This window comes from Grammomys surdaster, unplaced genomic scaffold, assembly GCF_004785775.1.
Source record: "Grammomys surdaster isolate TR1022 unplaced genomic scaffold, NIH_TR_1.0 361, whole genome shotgun sequence".
Lineage (NCBI taxonomy): Eukaryota > Metazoa > Chordata > Mammalia > Rodentia > Muridae > Grammomys > Grammomys surdaster.
Genome location: NW_021604780.1, coordinates 423063 through 442979, shown reverse-complemented (window position 1 = coordinate 442979; position 19917 = coordinate 423063). Strand labels below are relative to the sequence as shown.

Sequence of the window (19917 nt, the reverse complement as noted above, 5' to 3'; positions counted from 1 at the left end):
AAGAAATAGATATTATTTGTGTGGGAACAGGCAGAGTTCTGCCAAAAGGTCAAGTCAGGGCTACTTCCTGAAGAGGCCACAGAACATCTCCACACATGCCACGTGGGTGATCAAGAAGGGCCTGCTCCCTTAGGAGCGCCATTTCTATAGGGAAGGCCTGTCCAGGCGCCAAGAGGACCAAGCCGGGTGGTGCTAGGGGTCCTGAAACAGATGAGTAACGCCACACCGTGCTAGGCCAGGTCCTCAGACAGAGAGGGGAATGGGAGCATGTGGACACACAGCATCCCAGAACAGCAAGGCAGAAACAGCTGATCCAGAGTTGGAACACAATGAAAAAGCCCCCAAAGTGGTTATTCTCAAAAAGGTCACCACCTACACCCTGCCCGGCCCAGCAGCGGAGCTCAGTTCACATCAGAAAAAGACTTGGAGAGGCAAGAAGAACTAGCTGAATCAAGCTTCAAAACTAGCATGTAAACAAACCCACTGTCAGGAGATCTGGTCTCTCAGGAATTCTCAGCCTTGCTAAGGGAAAGAAAGGTTCCTTCTGGCATCTACTTATCTCTGAGTCTACTTCCTATACTGGCTGAGGGTGCAGGCTCAACCCAGGCCCGGTCTTGGATCATCAGTTTTAGTAGCAATATTAGTGATCTCAAAGCTTTGGCACAACTGAACTTGGATTTTATGCCTACCATTTTTTTCTTGTCAGTAACGGATTTGTGTTTGATTTTTAAAAACCTTAAAGTTTGCCTACTTTTCCAGTGTAAATAGGACTCTTCCATGTAAATACTTTAATAAAATCTGTATATTGGTTTTAAAACAATGGTTGTATACATGCATGGGGTGATGAAGGCAGAGGAAGGGACGGCGGTGCCAGTTTGTGACTACAGAAGCAGGGGCTGGCAAGACATGCGTGTAGTGTTGTGGGTCTAGGGTCTGAGGGAGACAGAATGTCACCCTAATACAGTTCAGTGGCTGTTAGATCCGGGCTTGACATTACCTCGCTGTGCTCAGCCTCTCCCTGGTTAAGCTCCAGGCTGTGGAGTCAGGAGCAGGGCTGAAAGTGAAATGTCCTCAAATAACACCCAAACTTCTGCTTTGAGGAGGATTCTGTGGCCTCAACTAAAAGCTACCAAGCAATAAGTTCAAAGATCGAGTCCAAATTGTTATCCCATTGCTGCCCACCTGCCTGAGGCTAGGCGTGGAATCCAGGGATGATCTTCAAATTAGTACAACAAAGATGATAGAGTCAGAGAAGAGAGAGAAACGAACAAGAAAGGGGAAACGGACAACTCCACGAAATTGTATGCCAGACACAACGCGGTTCTGGCAAATTTCATTCGCTCTGCAAGACAGGTTTGAGTTCTTGCAACTGCTTTGGTTTTCTCTTTTCTTTCTTGTTTGAACCCAATCTCCAGGCATGCAGGAGCCCATGCGAGGCCGCTGTGGTGCCCTCCATGGTCACAGCCGTTGCAGGGGCCTCGCTGCTGCCCTCTGCTGTCGGGGAGAGCGGCTGGCACCTCCTCGGGTCTAAGACCCTAGCGGAGCCTTTCGCTCACCCAACCCCCTGCGAGAAGCTGGACTTTTGAGGGGGAAACCTTTAAGTCCCTGGAGGGGTTCCAGGAGACCAAAGGCAGGCTCCTTGCCACCCTTGTGGTCCCCAGACACATCCCTCTGCTCAGTTCCTGCGGGAGGGGACCAGCGGCCAGGCTGCAGCAGGTTTCTGACATTTTTTTTTCCTTCTTAGAAATGGAAACCCTCCTTCCGGCAACGTGGCAGGAAAGCGAAGTCCCCTGGCGGGGGACCCAGGCCAAGGACACTTCCGTGGTAGCAGGTGGGAGGCCGCACTGGCTGGCAGTGCCGAGCGGGCGGGGTGCCACCACGGCAGCCAGCATGCTCGCTTACCTGCTGTTGAATTTTTCAGGGTGTTTCTCTCTCATCATATGGAATCTGTGTGCAATGGAAGCATCCTGGAAACAAAAGGAAAGAAGGCAAGAAAGCCTGGTTAGTGGTTGTGGCCATGAGATATGGTGGGAAGACACACATATACGCTCTCGGGATGCCCAGATTCCACAGACTCCAAATCATAGGGTGCAGCACCATATCCAGGGTAAGCTAGTGCCACCGCTCAGTCATTTGAGAACCTAGTTTGGTTGCCTCAGAGCCCAGCACTTTTCAAGCCCAGTGAACTGCCACTGTTCACCCTTTGGAAACAGGCAAGAGCAGGCTCTAGAGTGAAGGGAAAGCCATTCTCCTTCCAGAATAGTGAGGGGCTCTCCTCAGGTGAAGCCAGAAGCCAGTTTGAGGAGGGGGGGAAGGCTGGGGTGAGATGGGGTGTGTGTGATGGTGACATAAAAGTAGGGAGTATTTTGACTCATGAGAAGTTGCAAAAATAGTACGTTTCTCATGTCCCATTCACCCAGCTTCCAGTGATGATAACATCTTACATAATAGCACATTGTCAAAACCCAAGGCCGAGGCTGGTAGAGGTCGGCATGGATTAACTCTTTGTTGTCTGTTTCACTCAAAACAGTTAATAGTATTGGATAGCACGTTTAGCGGACAACAAAAGCGTATTGAACGTCTAGCTTCTGCCTATTAATTGTTCTGTCCACAGGGCTGCTTCTGAAGCCAGCCACAATCTCAGTCCCTTCCTACCCGCTCCGCTGGCTCCTTCCTCCCCCTTTGGCTGCACAACTGGCTCTCTGTACCACAGGATTCATCACGAGGCTCCACAACACTGTTTCTGGGTGTCCCATTTCTCAGTTTGGAACCTCTTAGCCCCGAACCCTATGACAGACACTCTGTGAGTGCTCATGGCTGTGACTGGTGTTTACGGGTTGGGGCTCCATGATCTATAGGCCAGAATAGGATCCAAAACTGAACTCAGTTCTTCAAACCTAGCCTTCTGCACATCTTAAAGAGCCCAGCAGAAGAATGTGTACTGTCCCCTTATCACGCACTATCTAGCACTGTGGAGGCAGATGCTGAACACTGGAAATAAACTGACTAATTGTTTGGAGACAGTATATCCCAGAAACAAGGAGCTGATTTAGAGTTGCCCAGAAGCGACAGCAACAGCCAATCAGAAATCTCTGGGCATGCTGAGACATGCCTGTAGTCTCAGCACATGGATATATCGAAGCAGGGGGATTTAGAATTCAAGGTTAGCCTGGACTACAAGGTGGTACTATATCTCAATGAACCCACCCACCCTCCCACCCAACAACCAATAAGTAAATAACCAAAAATCCATTTACTAGACTATGTGTCTGAGAGATTCTTAAAATTCCATAGAGACAAAAAATGTCCATAGAGCAGAGTATTAGCTAATATATATTCCCTCTTCCTTCCTCCTCTTCTGTCTCTTTTCTTTTTCTTTTTCCTCTCTTCCTTCTTTCCCCTTTCTTCTCTCTCTTTATCCCCCTCTCTCTCCCTCCCTCCCTCCCTTCTTCCCTCTGTCTTTCTTCTGAGACAGGCTTTTACCATGTGATTCTAATTGGCCTGGAACTCACTATGTAGACCAGCAGTTCTCAACTTGAGGGTTGTGACCACTTTGGAAGTCAGACAACCCTTTCACAGAGATCTCCTAAGACCATTGGAAAACACAAGCATTTACATTTACGATTCATAACAGTTGCAAAACTACAGTTATGAAGCACCAATGAAGAGGATTTCTGGTGGGGTCACCACAGTATGAGGAACTGTATTAAAGGGTCACAGCATTAGGAAGGTTGAGAACCACAGATATAGACTGTACTCAGCTCAAACTCAGAGAGATCCTCCTGCCTCTGACTCCCCTGCACTGGGATTAAAGCTGTGTGCTTCCATGCTGGGCATATTGTTTCTTGATAAGGAAAGTGTACAACAGAGCATCAAGTGCAGCTCACTAAAGAAGCTTTTGGGGTACATACTATGTGTGATGAGTTTCATTAGGGATGGGGTACCCTCAGCCAGCAGCCACTGTGTGGAATCTGGGAGGACAGGTCTCCATTACTGGCTTATTTTGTGGCTGGTAAACATTCCTTGGGCGTTTAGTGGTTAAATTTTTGCTACTGATCTATTCTTGTAGCTTTCTGACTTGTCAAGAGCTGATGGCCTGGGTAGAGTCACCCTGTGGACACATGGCAGCAGGTGTCAAAACTCAAGGAGGCCCCTCTTGGCCCCCCGGGCCCACACAGCCTTCTCAGCTCCTCTGGGCAGCAGCTCTTCTTAGCCTAACCCACACCTACCTCTCTCTTTTCCAGCAAGTCTCAGTGGACACTCCTAATAAGATATATGTGATATTTGTCAAATGTTTTTCTAGAATTCCAGAAAGCATTTCATCTAGCTGTGTTTCTTTGAAGCACTGATTTTCTCCTGTCAGGACAAAACAAAACCAAACTCCCCCAAACAAAACAAACCCAAAGCAAACATCCATGTATTGTGCGGAGGCCTGATTTGTACATCATTGCCATTACTCCCAGTGCCACTGAGAGTGGCCCCTGGTTTTAATTCCTGGGATATTTGCAGAGGCTCTTCTTCCTGGCCAGTCCTAATCACACTTGGTTTTTCCATTGCTAAGTTTTGTATGGCTTCTTATTCCATAGGGCAGCATTTACAAGATCATTAGCTCAGCATGTGATTCCTGATTTGACGGTGTAATCTCTTGACAAATACACCAAACAGCAAGGGAGAGCTAAGCTGTCTCTTGAAAGGCTTAGACCTTGTTTGTCTCCCAGGAGATAGAAAGGGTCAAGAAGGGTCAAGACTCATTTACCCAGTTGAGCGGCTCCATGCAGAGAACTGACCATAGGGTATTTATTTTATGGGTTCAGATACTTTTTTGATGCTGAGTACTGCAAAGAACATTTCCCCTCTAGAGACCCTGACCCTGGAGGCTGTCGGAACAGTCCGGTCGGCCATGTGTTCTGTAGTCGAAACCTCAAACACATGGTTGGATGAAGGATTTTTGCTGTCTCTCAAACATAAGCTTCTGTTATTTGGACTCTGAGATATTGGAATGTCTAGGCCAGTGCTGTCCAATAGAAATACGGCACATTTGTAACTTATAAGCTTCTAGAAGCCACATAAAAAAAGTAAAAAAAAAGATGATATTGATTTATTAATGTTTTAATTAACCCAATATGCTCTAAATTTTATAATTTCTACATATAATCAATAAAAATTGTTGATAAGTTTAATTTTTTATATCACATTTTTGAAATAGGATGTGTTTTTAATATTTACACACACCTTAAATTAGGCACACAGTAGCCACCTGTGGCTTGTGCTTTGTCATCCTGGACAGTGCAGGGCTAAGTCACTTTGACTTTTGGAGACAGACAGGAAAGAGACCACAGGGCAGGCGCTTGAAATTTGGATCATTCAAAAAATTTATGTCAGCTTGGGGAGTAGAAAAGACGTGGCTAGTGTGTCCAAGGCACGTCTCAGTGAGTCTGCAAGTGACAGATTAGAACTCAGTGCTGACAGAATCTGAGTTTGCAAGCCTCTGACTTGTTGACACCTTCCCTAGTGGGTAGGAGGCTTGTCACTGTGGGACGTGGGCAGGTGAACATTAATGACAATCTATAAGGTGGAAAATGGCATATGGGCTGGCAGCCCTCTGGCATCCAAAATAGATTTCACAGAGTCAAGGGATTAGCTGCTCACCACTCTGTTAAGACGCATTGAAAACAGAGCCTGTGAGGAATTCCGAGTTACACAGGCTCCAGGAATTATTTTGTAGTCCCTAACTTCCTGTCACTGATACCTGGCCATCCTGACCTTTTGGCTAATCCAAAAATAGAGAGCAGAGAGGAAGAAGCCAGAGAACTCAGAGGAAGCCATGTGCTGGATGACGGTGCTCAAGACCTCTTCCCAGGAGATGTCTGCAGATAGAAGGACCATAACGCCGAACAGCAGAATCTTCAATGATTCTGGCTGGTGTCTGGGTATATCGTGGCACTGAGCCCTAGTAGCTCCCTGGACAGGCTGGAAGAGTCTGTCTTACTCAACCCTCTATCTATTAAATGCATTCTGTTCCCACCCAGGGGCACCACAGTTGTTGTATGACCGTTATCTTTATAGTTTCAAGGCAGCAACCATTTGTTCAATAGGCATTGCATGGCCTTCATAACAGCAAAGCCATTACAGGCATCTCTTTTCCAGGGGTGTGTGTGACTATGTTTAAGCATCATAAGGAGGTAGAACTGGGTTGGTTTACATACCTACTTCTCTCACAAAGTTTGGGAAGTCAAATAGGAAGCAAGACCTTTTGCAAATGTCAGCCCTACAGTCTGTCAGGGTTGCAGATTGGGTACTTATTTTCTCAAGATTTTTACCTTCCACCTTTTAAAGAGCGAGCACACAAACCCTGCAAATATTCTATAAAGAAGGCTAAGGGCACACCAATGAGATCAAAAGTCCCATTTCCTCACTCATCTACAGTATGACAGTAAACACGTGACAACTAAAGCAATGTGGAAAGAACTGTGAATAGATACCCTTGGAATATTGTAGCCAGACTAGGCCAGGTGAGGCAGTGTGGTGGCGCAGAGGGTGATGGGTTTCTGTTTGAATGCTCTTCCTTGGAGGGGAGCTAGCTTTTTTTCCTTCTTCCCCCCTTCCCAGTTGGCTCCATCCTTCCTCCCAAAAGAATGCATTAAAACTATGATTCCTGGCTCTTGTGTATCTAGGGCCTGGGTATCTAGTTGAGGGAAGGTTGTCTACAGGGCACTGAGTGGAGACCGGCAGGTACTGAGAACTCTGTTCCTGCCAGCCAGAGCTGTGTTCAGAGTTGTGTGTTGAAGGTTCTAATGGTAGCCATGCTTGAACCTGCCAACCAGAAGCTCCTGGGCAGCCTAGCCTGTCTGTGCGTCCATCTTGTGGCCAGCTTCCTCTATTTTCTTATCTCCCTCTTCTTCATTACCTAATGTTTGTGCGCCAGACCCACTTCCTATGTACATTCTGCTCCTGTGCTGTCTCTACTCTCTGAGGCCTTGCTCAGGGTCATCAGCATCAGAGTGCTCCCAGGGGCTTGTTAAAAAATGCAGAGTCCCAGACCTTGCTAAGAGCTATGGAGTCAAATTACAAGTCAGAATCTGGTGCAGAGCACGCTGTGAGCTGTCTCCCACTGGATTTGGAGACCTTCCCTTACTCCACTGGGTGTGTACTGTGCAGCGTCCACAGTTGAGCGGGCTCCGGATCCCCCAGCAGTGCTCACCCCCAGCTTCAACTACACAGTGGCTTGGAGTCCCACAAAGGCAACAGGGAAATCAGATGATTGGGCTGGGTGCACCACAGGCACTCAGTAAGCCGTGATTATACAGTGTGTGATGGTAGGAAAAGGATCTGAGGCTTGGTAAAGCTGATGGGAGGATACCCATACTCAGGGACCCTGGCACAGGCAGCATCGCCTGACTGTCCAGAACTGAAGATTTCCAAGCAGAGAAGGAGAGGGGCCTGAATATAAGAAAGATGTGTGTGTGTGTGTGTGTGTGTGTGTGTAACAATCCTGCTGGGCCTGAAAGAGGGCTTGGGAAAGTATCCCTTTACTAGAAGTGGGGACTGTAGAGTGGTGAGGTAGATAAGCCAGTTAGTACGAAGGAACCCCTAGTGTACCACCTTCACATTCAGTCTTATACCCTGGACCCACAATGCCTTGCCTGCTTCAGTCATAGCAATGAGCAATGGAGTGTAGGAGTGAGAGGATGAAGGCAAGCCCCTTCGCCTGAAACTGTTCTTCACTTAGAAAACCAGAGAAAATAAAAACAAACAACAAAGAAACCCACTGCAAATGTGGTAACTCTTCAAACCTTTTGTAAATGTAAGAGTATTATTTGAAGCCTTTTTCTCTCCCTTGCTTCTAGTTTTAGCCTTATTAAAAAGTAAGATGCTTTTATTAAATCATTAAACCTGGAGCTGTCTTTTAAATGCCATCTCCATCCCCCACCCCCTTACCACCAACAGTCTCAGCCAAGGCTGGAGAAAAAGGAGCACAGGTATCCCTCAGTCTGGTGCAGAGGATAGCCTGGAGGAGCTCATGTACACATGGCCAAAAACGATCTCAAACACAGGAAGGGGGAAAGGAAGGATACACAGAACCAGGACGGGCCTTGGAGACAGGGAGGAAGGAGTGTGGCCTTGTTCTACCTCTTCAAGAGGCCCAATCCTTTCCATAAAACTGGGACAATGCCTAAGGACTGCTGTGCTAATTAGAATGCATAAGCCTGCCACTGTAGAAAGCACACAGTAGGTGTCTCCCTGGACCACCATCTCAAGCCCCAGGTCAATATAAGAATACTCCAACTGAGGAAGGGGGCCCGCTGGAGAGATGGCTCAGTGGTTAAGAGCCCTGGCTGTTACTTCAGAGGATTTGGGCTTAATCCCTACACCTGCTCGGCAGCTAACACACCCATTTGTAACTCTAGTTAGAGATGATACAGTGCCCTCTTCTGGTCTCTGTGGTTACCTAGGGTACCTGGCACAGACAAACACATAGGCAAAATGCTCATATACATAATTTTTTTTTTTAAAAAAAGAATACACTCAAACTTGGTGATAGTGGTGCATGCCTTTAATCCCAGCACTTGGGAGGCAGAGGCAAGCAGATCTCTGTGAGTTTGAAGCCAGCCTGGTCTACAGAGTAAGTTCTAGTCCAGCCAGACTGGACTAGACATTTCTACACAGAGAAATCTTGTCTCAATCAATCAATCAATCATCAATCCAAATCAAAACCAACCAACCAACCAAAACACCACTCATCATATTGTCCCCGCAACCTAGGAAACAGTGCCTACTCTGAGCTGGAAACTGAGTTCAGTGTGACAAACTGACTGAGTTATACTAGCTAGGCTGGAGGATGGAAGGACGCACCGATGGCATTCTCTCTCTCTCTCTCTCTCTCTCTCTCTCTCTCTCTCTCTGTGTGTGTGTGTGTGTGTACATGTGTATGCATATCTGTATGTGTGCACATGTGTGTGTGCAAGCATGCACTTGTACATAGGAGAAGGGTTGATTCTGGCACATTAAAGCCAGCCCTTCAGTCTAATGCTCGGAGAACACTGATGGTCTGTGATAAGGGCTGTAGAGGCATCAAGCAGGAACAGTGGACGCAGCCTGAGAGTCAGCAGCAGAAGAACCCCCTAGACATGTATGAAGCCCTTGGAATGTGTGTGGTTGTGCTGGGCAGAGGCAAGTGAACATGAGGAGAGGAGTCTAAGTGTTAAGTCTGCCAAGCCTGGTGCAAGCAAGTAGCCATTCCTCATGGTCAGAGTTCTCAAATCTTCACACTCACGTGAGGGTTTCTTCCTGGCCTTATCTTTTGGTGTTTGTTTAATTAGCTGAAGGATATGTACATTTTAAAGAAAAGTTTCAATCTTTTCTCCTGTTAGCTAAAATTATAGGAGTAAGAATTTCTTCTACAGTCAAGGGATAGAATGGCTATGCAATCAGGGTGGCCACACCATGCCAGATTTGAGGACGCTCAGACCCAGGTCAGGGCTAGGGACAAAGAGAACAGGCAAGGAGTAGTGGTCTGGAAGGGTCAACAGACACTTGTTGGTCATGCAGAAAAGCAATCAATGGCTAACTTACCACACCAATGGAGAAATAGTTGTTCATGATGTTGTATGGGACCTGGTCTCCGTTCTCCACCTCTTCCCTGGGCATGACCTCTAGGTACCAACGGTCCAGCATCACCAAGGGGCTCTGTTCAATTTCCTTCAGGATCTTGGTCAAGCTGCCCCCTTCATAACCTATGAATATGGGCATGGTATGTACCACCAGAGCCGAGAGGCAAGGTTGTTGCTCATACAGAGAAAATAACTTTTTAGGCATTTGTGGCTGGAATACTTCTAGGTGCTTTTGGGCTGGAGACACCTATGTTCTCTGAGCCAGAGCAAAGGGGGAGGACCGTAAGGAGTAATTAGCAAGCATTCGGGTGTGAGTGGGAAGCCTGAGAGCAAGGTATGGAATACCTGTTGGCTAGAGGCAGGCATGGTCTGGAGCTGAAGCAAGCCCTGCACAGTGGGTGAGCTGATGAATGAACTTACGCCATTTGTAGGAATGGATAGAACTAAGAATTATGTTAATCAAAATAGCTAGGCTTGGGTATTATATGTTTTCTTTCATATGTAGAATAGAGAGATTAAACACCAATGTTTACTCTATCTGTCTGCCTATCTATCTGTCTATCATCTATCTATCTATCTATCTATCTATCTATCTATCTTCTATCTATCACCTACCCATCTATCCACCCACCTACCTACCAGACATAATAGTAGAAGGATGTGGTAGTTTGACTAGGAATGGCTGCCATAGACTCATATGTTTGAATGCTTAGCCCATAGGGAGTGAGTGACACTATCAGGAGGTGTGGCCTTGTTAGAGGAAGTGTGTCACTGTGGGGGTAGGCTTTGACGTCACATATAAGCTCAAGTTCCACCCAGTGTGACAGTCTCCTTCTGCTGCCTGTGGATGAAGATGTAGAACCCTTGGCTTCTCGAGCTCCATGTCTGCCCACACACTGCCATGCTTCCCACCATGATGATAATGGACTCATCCTCAAACTATAAGCCAGCCCCAATTAAATGCTTTCCTTTATAAGAGTTTCCTTGATCACGGTGTCTCTTCACAGCAATAAAACCCTAAGGCAGAAGTCTATTGGAAGAGGAAATAGGATAATAGGATATGGAACAATAGAAGGTATGGGTGGTAGATAAAATCAAAGAACAGGATAGACATGTATAAAAGGGCTTAATAAAACTTATTATTTTGTACAGTAAATTCACCACTAATTGGAAGAAAGAAAAAGGGAGGAAAGAAGGAGAAGAGGGAGGGACTGACTTGTCAGCTGCATGGCTGGGGAGCTGTGTGCAGAAGAGAGCAGATCCATCCCAGGACCCTATCGTGTGGATAGAATAGTGATCGGCATACTCTTCAGATAACCCTCAGGTCTGACTTCTGCCTTATCCCCCAAGCAAGAACACAGATACTGGCTGGTCTGGCCCAGCCTGGTCTTATTTGCAAAGTCCTTGGCCATTGCTCTAAAAGCCATCACTACCCCATCTTCAGCTTAGGGGAGTTTCAAATGAAAGGCCATTGTCCTAAGAGTCTGATAATCTAGTGTCCCTGGTGTCTTGTAATTGGTGATGTGGTATTTCAGTCTCCATTCTGAATCCTGATTCAGAACGGAGGAGGGAGGAATTTCATGGAGGAACTCCTGCTAAATAAACCCATGTACTGGAATGAGCATTCAGGAAGGGACAGGTGAGATCTCTCTGTATCCTTCAGTTGACCATGTCCTGTTGGAGGAACATCCCTGAGAACGTGAATCCTTGGCTCCAGTGTGGTGCTGGTGGCATATAGACTCACCTCCTCCCCAGCGGAGACATCGTGCGAGGTCATTTCCTGTTCCAAGAGGCAGGACAGCCACGGGTGGGTGCTTTGTGAAGTTGGCCTTATCTGTAACCCACATGAAAGATCAGACAAGCCACGTGATTACAGATGGTTGCATTATCTTATACTCCCCACATGCTCTCCCTCCTCTACTGTAATCACAGAACACCTCCTGCGATGGAAAACACACCCTTTGCAGAGGCTATCCACAGCATTGGCAGTGTGTTTGTTAGCTGCTACACATTTGCCAAAGCTGTCAATAACATCTTCATATTGAGCTAAATCTGTCTCCCTAGAATTTTTACCTATTTATCCCAAACATGCCCCAATTCTGTTCTTCAAGGTGACAGCACACACCTCACAAACATTGGCTCATGTTGGTCAACATTAACCACAGTCATTAAGAATAATGATGACCAACACTAGTTTCCAATTACTGCTCACGGTTCTGTAACCTCCTGGAAGAGTGTGTTTCATTTGCCATGGCATTTGCATCTGGATCCCCTGAGTCCTGCCAGATGCTGTGGTAGGTGGCCATGGTCAGGCTCTCAGTGTGAGAATCGTACACACAATGTACGAATGTACCTTTCCCCAGAAAGGGAAGAGGGGCGATCCTCTTACAAGGTGACTATGGCTGTCTGGTGTGCAGGAGAGGTCCCCTAACAAGCCACATTTCAATTGAGGCTGGGGAGCACTTCTGATGGGAAGACCACTTGGACAAGGCTCATGTGGGGAAGAAGACTGCTACATTTGAGGGTCTGAGCTGGGCTGGGTGGCTGGGATCCCACCAGAGAAGGATAAGAGGGAGAGGTCATTAGAAGAACCTCTGTCATTTTCTGAGGAATCACAGGTGTCTTTTGGTGTCTTTTCTGTGCACCACAGACCCACTGATATCAGGCAGAGTGTTATGGCGACAGCAGGGGAGGTGGGAGCGACTGCCTCAATGGGGCGGAGATCATGGCACCGGTGCTTGAATGAATGAAGAAAAGCTCGCTTGCTTGCAGTTGTCTCTTTCCTCAGTGGGTTCTGTGAGGAGCCACTGACCTGTGTGGAAAAGTCCACCTTTCATCTCATAGTTTCGTCTTTCTCCCTAGCTGTGTCTGTCTCCTGTGTCCTCTGCAGAGGAATTCTGTACAGTGTTTCACCGAGGGCTGCTTTCTTCCTCTCAGTGAGTGGGGCAGAGGGGACTGTGAAGAGCCTGATACTGCAGCCAGGAGCCACCTTTCCTCCCACAGCTCCTGGATGGACGAGACTTTCCTCTTCCTACTTCAGAGTTTGTGGCAGCAGAGAGGTGTGTGTGTGTGTGTGTGTGTGAGAGAGAGAGAGAGAGAGAGAGAGAGAGACAGAGACAGAGACAGACAGACAGACAGAGATAGACAGAGACAGACAGAGAGAGAAAAAGAGAGAGATGTGTATGCGTGAGAGAGGTGTGTGTGTGATATGTGTATGTCTGATGTGAGTCTGAGAGAGATGACTGTGTGTGTCTGATATGTATGTATATGTCTGATGTGTGTGATGTGTGTGTGATGTGTGTATGATATGTATGTGATGTGTGTGTGATATGATGTGATGTGTGTGTGTATCTGGTGTGTGTGTTGAGGAGACATGGAAAGCAAAGCACAGCTCATGGGGGAGCAGCAGGTAGGAGGTGTGCCTTCTCTCCTCCTGACTTGAAGGCCTCACATTCCTTGCCTGACTTGCCTGGGGTCTAGTTCTGGCCGACCTCGATTCTTCTCACCCAGAATTCCATACTTCTCACATCTACCGTTTCCACTGTGGCTCCGCCCTGGTCACCTCTCACTCGGGTCACTGTGGGAGCCTCCTGACCATCTCCTGCTCCTGCCCTCATCTCAGCATGTCGTGTCCCTTCCTTAAAACCACCGATGCCCTGGCTCTGCCTCCTTCTAAAAGCCGCACTCTAACTAATGCTGTACACACCCACGTGACCCAGCGACACAGCTCTTCATTCCCTCTGCAGTGCTTCCTGTGTGCACTCAGCTCTTAGCCACACAGCAGCCCCACCAGTTCCTACCTTAGGGCCTCTGCCCTTGCTATTTCTTTCATCTGGGCTATTCCCTTAGGCATTCACAAACCCCACCCTCCCCCTTCTTAGAACTAGCATCCCTTCCCACCCTGTGAGGTCTTCCCTGACTTCTCTTAGAGCACAGCCCACATGTCACTCTTGCTTTGCCCCTCCCTTCTTACATGTTCACTCTGACATTCTATCTCTTTCGCTCATTTCTCTGTTGCCTGAGTCTTGCCTCTAGATCAGAGACTTTTAATACAGTTCTCATGTTGTAGTGACCCCCAACCATAAAATCATTTCTGTTGCTACTTCATAACTCTAATTTTGCTACTATTATGAATCATAATGTAAATATCTGTGTTTCCTGATAGTCTTAGGCAACCCTGTGAAAGGGCCATTGGATCCTTAAAGGGATCATGACACACAGGTTAGCCACAGCTCCAGAAGGTAGGCTCCATCACGGTAGGAATTTGGCCTCTTCGTTCCTTGGTGCATATCTAGACACTTGGCCCATAGAGGTTCATGGCAGCATTTGTGTAATGACTGACAGATGGTGTGAAGCAGCCCTGGGCTCGTGGCTCTGGTCCTGGCCCTCTTTGATGCCTGCCCACCCCAGTGTTGCTGTGGCAGCTTGCCTGCCTTTGTGTTCTGTATTGTAGACTTTACCTTTACCATCTCCAAATATCACAGACAAACCCTGTCACTTTCTGGATCCAGGCAGGGGTAGGCTAGACCTCAGGCCCCCAGCCCTCCAGCCTACTCCCCTGCCTTTTCCATGTCTCTGCTTGCATTGATCTGCACTTTCCAGATGTACTTTCTGGATTCGTGCTCCAGGTGTTATCTCTAGCAGATCTGCCATGCTTAGTTTTTTGACCTTTACTTAACATCGCCCTGGCTCCACCTGGAACTTCAGTCCTGCTTCCAGTACATGTGGTTCTGTCGCTGCCCAGCTCTGCCTGTGACATACATGTTTCTAAAGACCAAGTCTATGATGAAACTCTTTACCCCAGATCCCTAATCAAGCAGCAGTCCAAGCAAGGATGGCACCCAGATGGAGAAGGCATGACTCTGTTCCTTCTTTAGTTAAATGCCTTCTGCTGACTTTAAATCTCCTCACTATAAATAACAAGTAAAGGCCTTCCTGGCCATCCTTACCAATGCAATCCAAAATCCAGCCAACTGTCCCATCTCCGCCACAGGCAAGAACACGGAAGTCTGGGGTATCATGAAAGAAGTTCAATCTGAAAAAAGAAAGAAGAAAGGCCACAGTGGTCTTGTATTAGGTGACTAGCACTTGATATGTATACAGTATGTATGTGTGTGTGTGTGTGCGCGCGCGCATGCATGTGTATGTGTGCGTGGGTGCATGCATCCGTGTGCATGTGGCGTTGGGGATTGAACCCTGGTTCCCAACTTATGCTAAATCAACTATCAATGAACTACATTTCAGCCTTAGCACTCAATACTTTTGAGTCAGTCTTCCCTGTTCCCTGGAATCAGGTTCTTTTGGGGTTGGAAGAGTCACTTAGCACTCTGGAACCAGAATTTACTATGTAGTGCTCCCAACTATGAAGAAGAATGAATTATGTGTGTATGTGTGCGTGGGATGCTGACTTCCTAATAGAAGGAGACTCTGATCCAACATTCAGTATGCAGAAAACCATTTTTGAAATTCTTCAACCATTTGAGGAATTCCTAGTTTTCACATTTTGGCAACAATACAAAGCATCCCTAAGAGTTGGACTCCTCAAAGGTTCTCCTGACTGTTGTCTCTAATACTACCTCTTTAAGAGAGATTCACTTAATTATCTGGATCTTTATTTATTCCTCTGAGAGCCCCCTGCCAAGGGGAGAAGGACCCCATTTTCTCTGGAAGCATGAATCTGATAGAGCAAGACCTGGTGTCCACTGACTTTCTAGTGGGTCTGTGGATATAATTCAGAGGTTCGTAAACTTGGAAGGGAAACTATTACATTAATATCTTCTCTGATCTGTAACTGACACGTAGTATTTCTTTCAATTATGAATGTATACAACAGACCACAGAGGCCTCAACAGCTCCTGGAACTTTGTCACAGTGACCACCACAGCTATTTCAACATCTCAGTACAGCTGTACTGGAGGTCACTTGCTATCTGTAGCTCGGGGCTTTCAGTTTACAGTCATTATTGAACCTAACTATGGGTATTGTTGTTGAATGTGTTGACAGAAGACACTCACTAACATTTGTCTTTTTAGTTTAGTTCTGGGTAACTACTTCTCAACATAATTAGCTTCACTGGAAATCACATATTATTTCATATTATGCTTTGGAAAATACTATTTTCCATGGAGTTCATGCTCTACCAGATTGTGACAGGAGTCCCTGGCATAAAAAGTCAAGAACCCTTGCTTTGGGAAAAATGTGACCCGTGGACACCTTGAGGTGCCATTTAGGAAGGCCTGTAGGTGTCTCTTCCCAGCCAGATGGTCTCTGACCACCAGCCAGGGGTGCTCTGAGCACGGATGCCTGTTGGTAAGTCACTATCCTCCCTACCTTCCCTTGCAGAACCCTGCTCTCCTACAGACAGTACATTCTGATCGGTGGGTGGGTGGGTGGGGTAGAGGGGCTCCCTTCAGCTGGACGGCCTGTCTGCATACAGATGTACAGGCACATTGAAGATGCTCTGGGTCCATCACCCCTGGAAGTAGGCCCTCAGCTTGTCATTTACTATAAAGAAACAATCAAAGGCGGAGAAGGCTGTGCTCCAGAGATACCATCTAGGAGAGGGCGGGGCCAGAATGGTACTTGATGTTTCAGCACACGGTGGTGCTATCAGGCAGTGACTGGCAGACAGACACACGGCTATGTGGCAACTGCAAGAGTCTGGACCGACTTCTGAGTAAATTTTGCAGATCGGTGAATGTGCACCTGTGTGTCGTTCTCCTTTTAACTGGGTCTTGTGCTTCCGTTTCCATAAATAACCCCTGTGCCAGACAACGGAAAGACAGGGATGGGTTCCATTTTTAGACACCTTACTCCAGCCCCCTTGGAGGAATCTCAATAACTCTGGAGTAGAAATGCAGGTCAGGAGGTGTGAACTCCCAGAGCAGACCCGGAAGATGGTGCTGGCATAGCTGCCAGCAGGTGGCGCTAGGGCACCACCTCTGACTGGGTGGATGTTGTCAAGGCCATCAAGGGAATAAGTTTTGAGGCTAAGGACAAGCTCCACCCACCAGACCTTCAGACAAGCCGCCTAGGTCCTCCCCCCTCCCCCACAACAGCTCTTCCTGTCCTTCTGCTAGGGAGCAGGGAGGTGGGAGAAGGGTCAGGAGGTGTGTAACCTCTGCAAAACTGGGTAATTCAGGGAAAGAAGGGTTTTGATGACGGAAATGCTCCATGGCAGAAGACGCGACAGACTTGGAGTGACTGCGTCAACCCACAGAGAGACGGCATTAAAAGCACTATGAGGATATCAGCTAAGAGCCTTGCAAGTAAGTCAAAGTAAGTCAGTAGCATAACCTCTGCTGCTGTCCAGTGACTGAGTCATAGTTTCCCTCTGACATCAACACCTCCTTCACTGACAAGGTACACAGGGCAACTTCCCAAACAAGAACCAGGGCCAAGGTGAGGGGTGGGAAAGAAAGGATGGTAGGCAGAAGAAGCCAGGAGATCTCAAAGGCAACAAAGGAAGGTGTTTTCTTCAGAGACCAAAGCAGGGCAAAGTGAAGATTGATGTTCATACCCTGGCGTAGGCCCTCCATTGTCCAGGTTGAAAACTTGTTTGGGGTTGAGCAGGTAGTGAAATTTCCGAAGAATTCTACAGGGAAAAAAAAACCACACATACAACGATAGAGGCAGGAAATGGTATGGTAGCAGTCCCGAGGGGGCAAATACCTTTGGACCCATCTGTGGTGCGACCCACCAGTTGCTTAAACCTAAGACAGGACATGTTGCATGCAGACCTGATATCCCAGTACACCTAGCATCCCCATATCCTTCCCTCTGGCCCATAGATGTCTCTCCATCTGACTCCAGCCCCACCCTATGGACTGCTTATGGCTATGGCAGAGAATAGGACTGCTGTTCTAAAGCTTTCTCCCTGTTAGAGACCTCTGGGTATTCTGCATGGTTTAAGTAGGGTGGTTCTATCTGTTGTAGACAGTCCAGAGGTGCTGAAGGCCCCTAAAGAGAGGGCCCAACCTCCTCATAAGAGTACATGCAGCAGGAGGAGGGGCTGGGAAGCCGAAAGGCAATGGCTATGTCTGGGCTTGGTTTCTAGGCTCAACCTTGAGAGCACTAGGTCAGGCCAGGAGGGTGTCTTGCCGTGGGCTAGAGGCAGGGTCCTCATAGTACTTGCTTAGGCCCCACCTAATGTTATTTTTCTAAGCCTGGATTCCTGCTCTCCATGCCATCTGCTTGTTTCCCAGACTGAGCAGGCCTGGGAGGCAGAGTGGTTCTGTCTGCCCCCATCTCTTTTCCCACTCTGCTGAGCTTACTCTAGCTTCACTCAAACGCTGCATTTCCTTCACTGATAAGGTGAGGTTGGGGCTAGGCCAGGTGGTCCTAATCAGGTGAGCCTCATCAAGTCTTTTAAACCAAGAAAAGACTTGGGGTGGCGAGGAAGGAACAGGGCCCTTAGAACTTTGACTGTGACAGCCTTCACGGGGGCTCACGTGGCAGGTCCAAGGCTAAGCAGTAGTCTATTCTAATCCTTAAGGTAACCTGTGAGAGGTGATATCATTGCTATCTATGTCACAGGGGAGGAAACTGAGGCACGGGTTATTAACTCACCCGGACCAGATGATGAACTGGCCACAGGCCCAAGTTTTTTGTTTTTGTTTTGTTTTTGACAGTACAGTCTACTGTGTTGGGGCTGAGGGGAAGAAGGGGCTTGGGTCAGGTTGTTTTAGCCTATTTTGAAGAAAAGAGGGCTTACCTTTCTCCTTGCCTCCCTCCACTCTTGGGGTTCACCAAGACCAGCAGGGGATGCGTCCCCGGGCTAGGGATGATCTTATACTTAAGAATGAGAAGAGAGAGAAGTGAGCTTTGTTCAGTCACGGCGTGAGATGAAAGCAGGTGCTGAGATAGCTTCGGAAGGTGGATGGCAGCAGGCCCAGGCATGGAGGAGAAGAGGGGGGCTGTTTGCTGCCTGAGCTTCCTGGGGAGACACATGGCTGATTCCAGCCTGAGCGACTTGTAAAGGGGGTTAATGGCAATGAGGGTTGGATGTGGGGATCAGAGGTGGGGATGACACCAGCTTCAAACTACACAATTGTGTGGCATTATGCCCACAAGATCAAACGAGTGTGGCACAGCAGTTCTTCACCTTCCCAATGCTGCGAGCCTTTGATACAGTTCCTCATGCTGTGCTGACCCACAACCATAACATTATCTTGTTGCTACTTCATAACTGTAATGTTGCTACTGCTATGAATTAATATATCTGATATGCAGGACGTCTGGTTTGTGACCTCCAGGGGTCGAGAGCCACAGGTTGAGAACCACAGGTCTACAGGTTACATCTTCCAACTCATATGTATCAATGAAATGAATACCCTTGGGCGCTCAGGGCCCAGCACCAATCAAATCCTCATGACCACACCCGATTTTAAACTCAAGTTTCTCACTTTGAGGTCTATCCTCTTCTGATAGCTAAACCATTGCTTACTAATGGTGCCACACTAACAGGCCCAGACAGGCTGTCTTTCGCATGCACCCAGCCTTTCCTCCTGGTGTCTTCTTCCTGTTACAAGTTCAGTTATTAGCTGGGCATACAGGTGGAGATCCTGACCTGCCAAGTCCTTCCCTAAGAATTTCCCTGGAAGCCACCATGGTCCTGATGCCTTTGAGGCCTCTCCTACCCCCACAGGATACCCTGTGTATCCTCCACACCCCATCCCAGGTCCTTCCTGGGACACCACAACAATCATGCCTCTCCTGCGAAAGCACCCATAACAAGTCCCTGCTGCTCTCAGGATCTGATCCTAATCTCTAAGCCTTCTCATCCCTGCCCCTTTCTTCTGCTCTCTCCTCCTTCCTCCTGTCCCTCAGCAACCAGCCTAGAAGCTGGCTGGCACCCTCCAGTGAAAAGTCTCTGCTGCCGTCCTCATATGAGTGTGTCTGCCCCTGCATATGCTCACACTTTTTTGCTCTTGTCCCATGGCTCGAAATACTCTCTTCTTTGTAACCTCTTAAAGAAATCCAGAATAAGCCAGGCAGTGCTGGCACACACCTTTGATCTCAGCACTTGGGATGTAGAGACAGGTGGGTCTCTGTGCGTTTCAGGCCAGCCTGGTCTACACTGTGAGTTCCAGGACAGCCAGGGCTACACTGTGAGTTCCAGGACAACCAAAGAAATCCTTTCTTTAAAAAAATTCAGAATAACCCATGCATGACCCAGTTCCAGAGAAATCACCTCTGTGACCTTGCTCTCAACCATAGCAACTAAAAACTACTGCACTGTGACCTGTGCAGTACATCCTACTGCAGTGTGACCTGTGGAGTACATCCTACTGCAGTGTGACCTGTG

General features: G+C 47.7%; 1 protein-coding gene across 2 annotated transcripts in view; it reads right to left on the bottom strand.

The window, feature by feature from the left end:
* Dgkg (diacylglycerol kinase gamma) overlaps positions 1–19917 on the bottom strand; it is a 148553-nt gene that overhangs the window by 75580 nt on the left and 53056 nt on the right. For both annotated transcript variants that reach the window (XM_028779685.1, XM_028779686.1), the window contains 6 exons: positions 18325–18404; positions 17131–17205; positions 14561–14646; positions 11356–11445; positions 9574–9734; positions 1903–1967 (listed from right to left, as the gene is read on the bottom strand). In XM_028779685.1, the coding sequence (XP_028635518.1) occupies positions 1903–1967; positions 9574–9734; positions 11356–11445; positions 14561–14646; positions 17131–17205; positions 18325–18404 (557 nt within the window). The remainder of the gene's footprint in view (positions 1–1902; positions 1968–9573; positions 9735–11355; positions 11446–14560; positions 14647–17130; positions 17206–18324; positions 18405–19917) is intronic.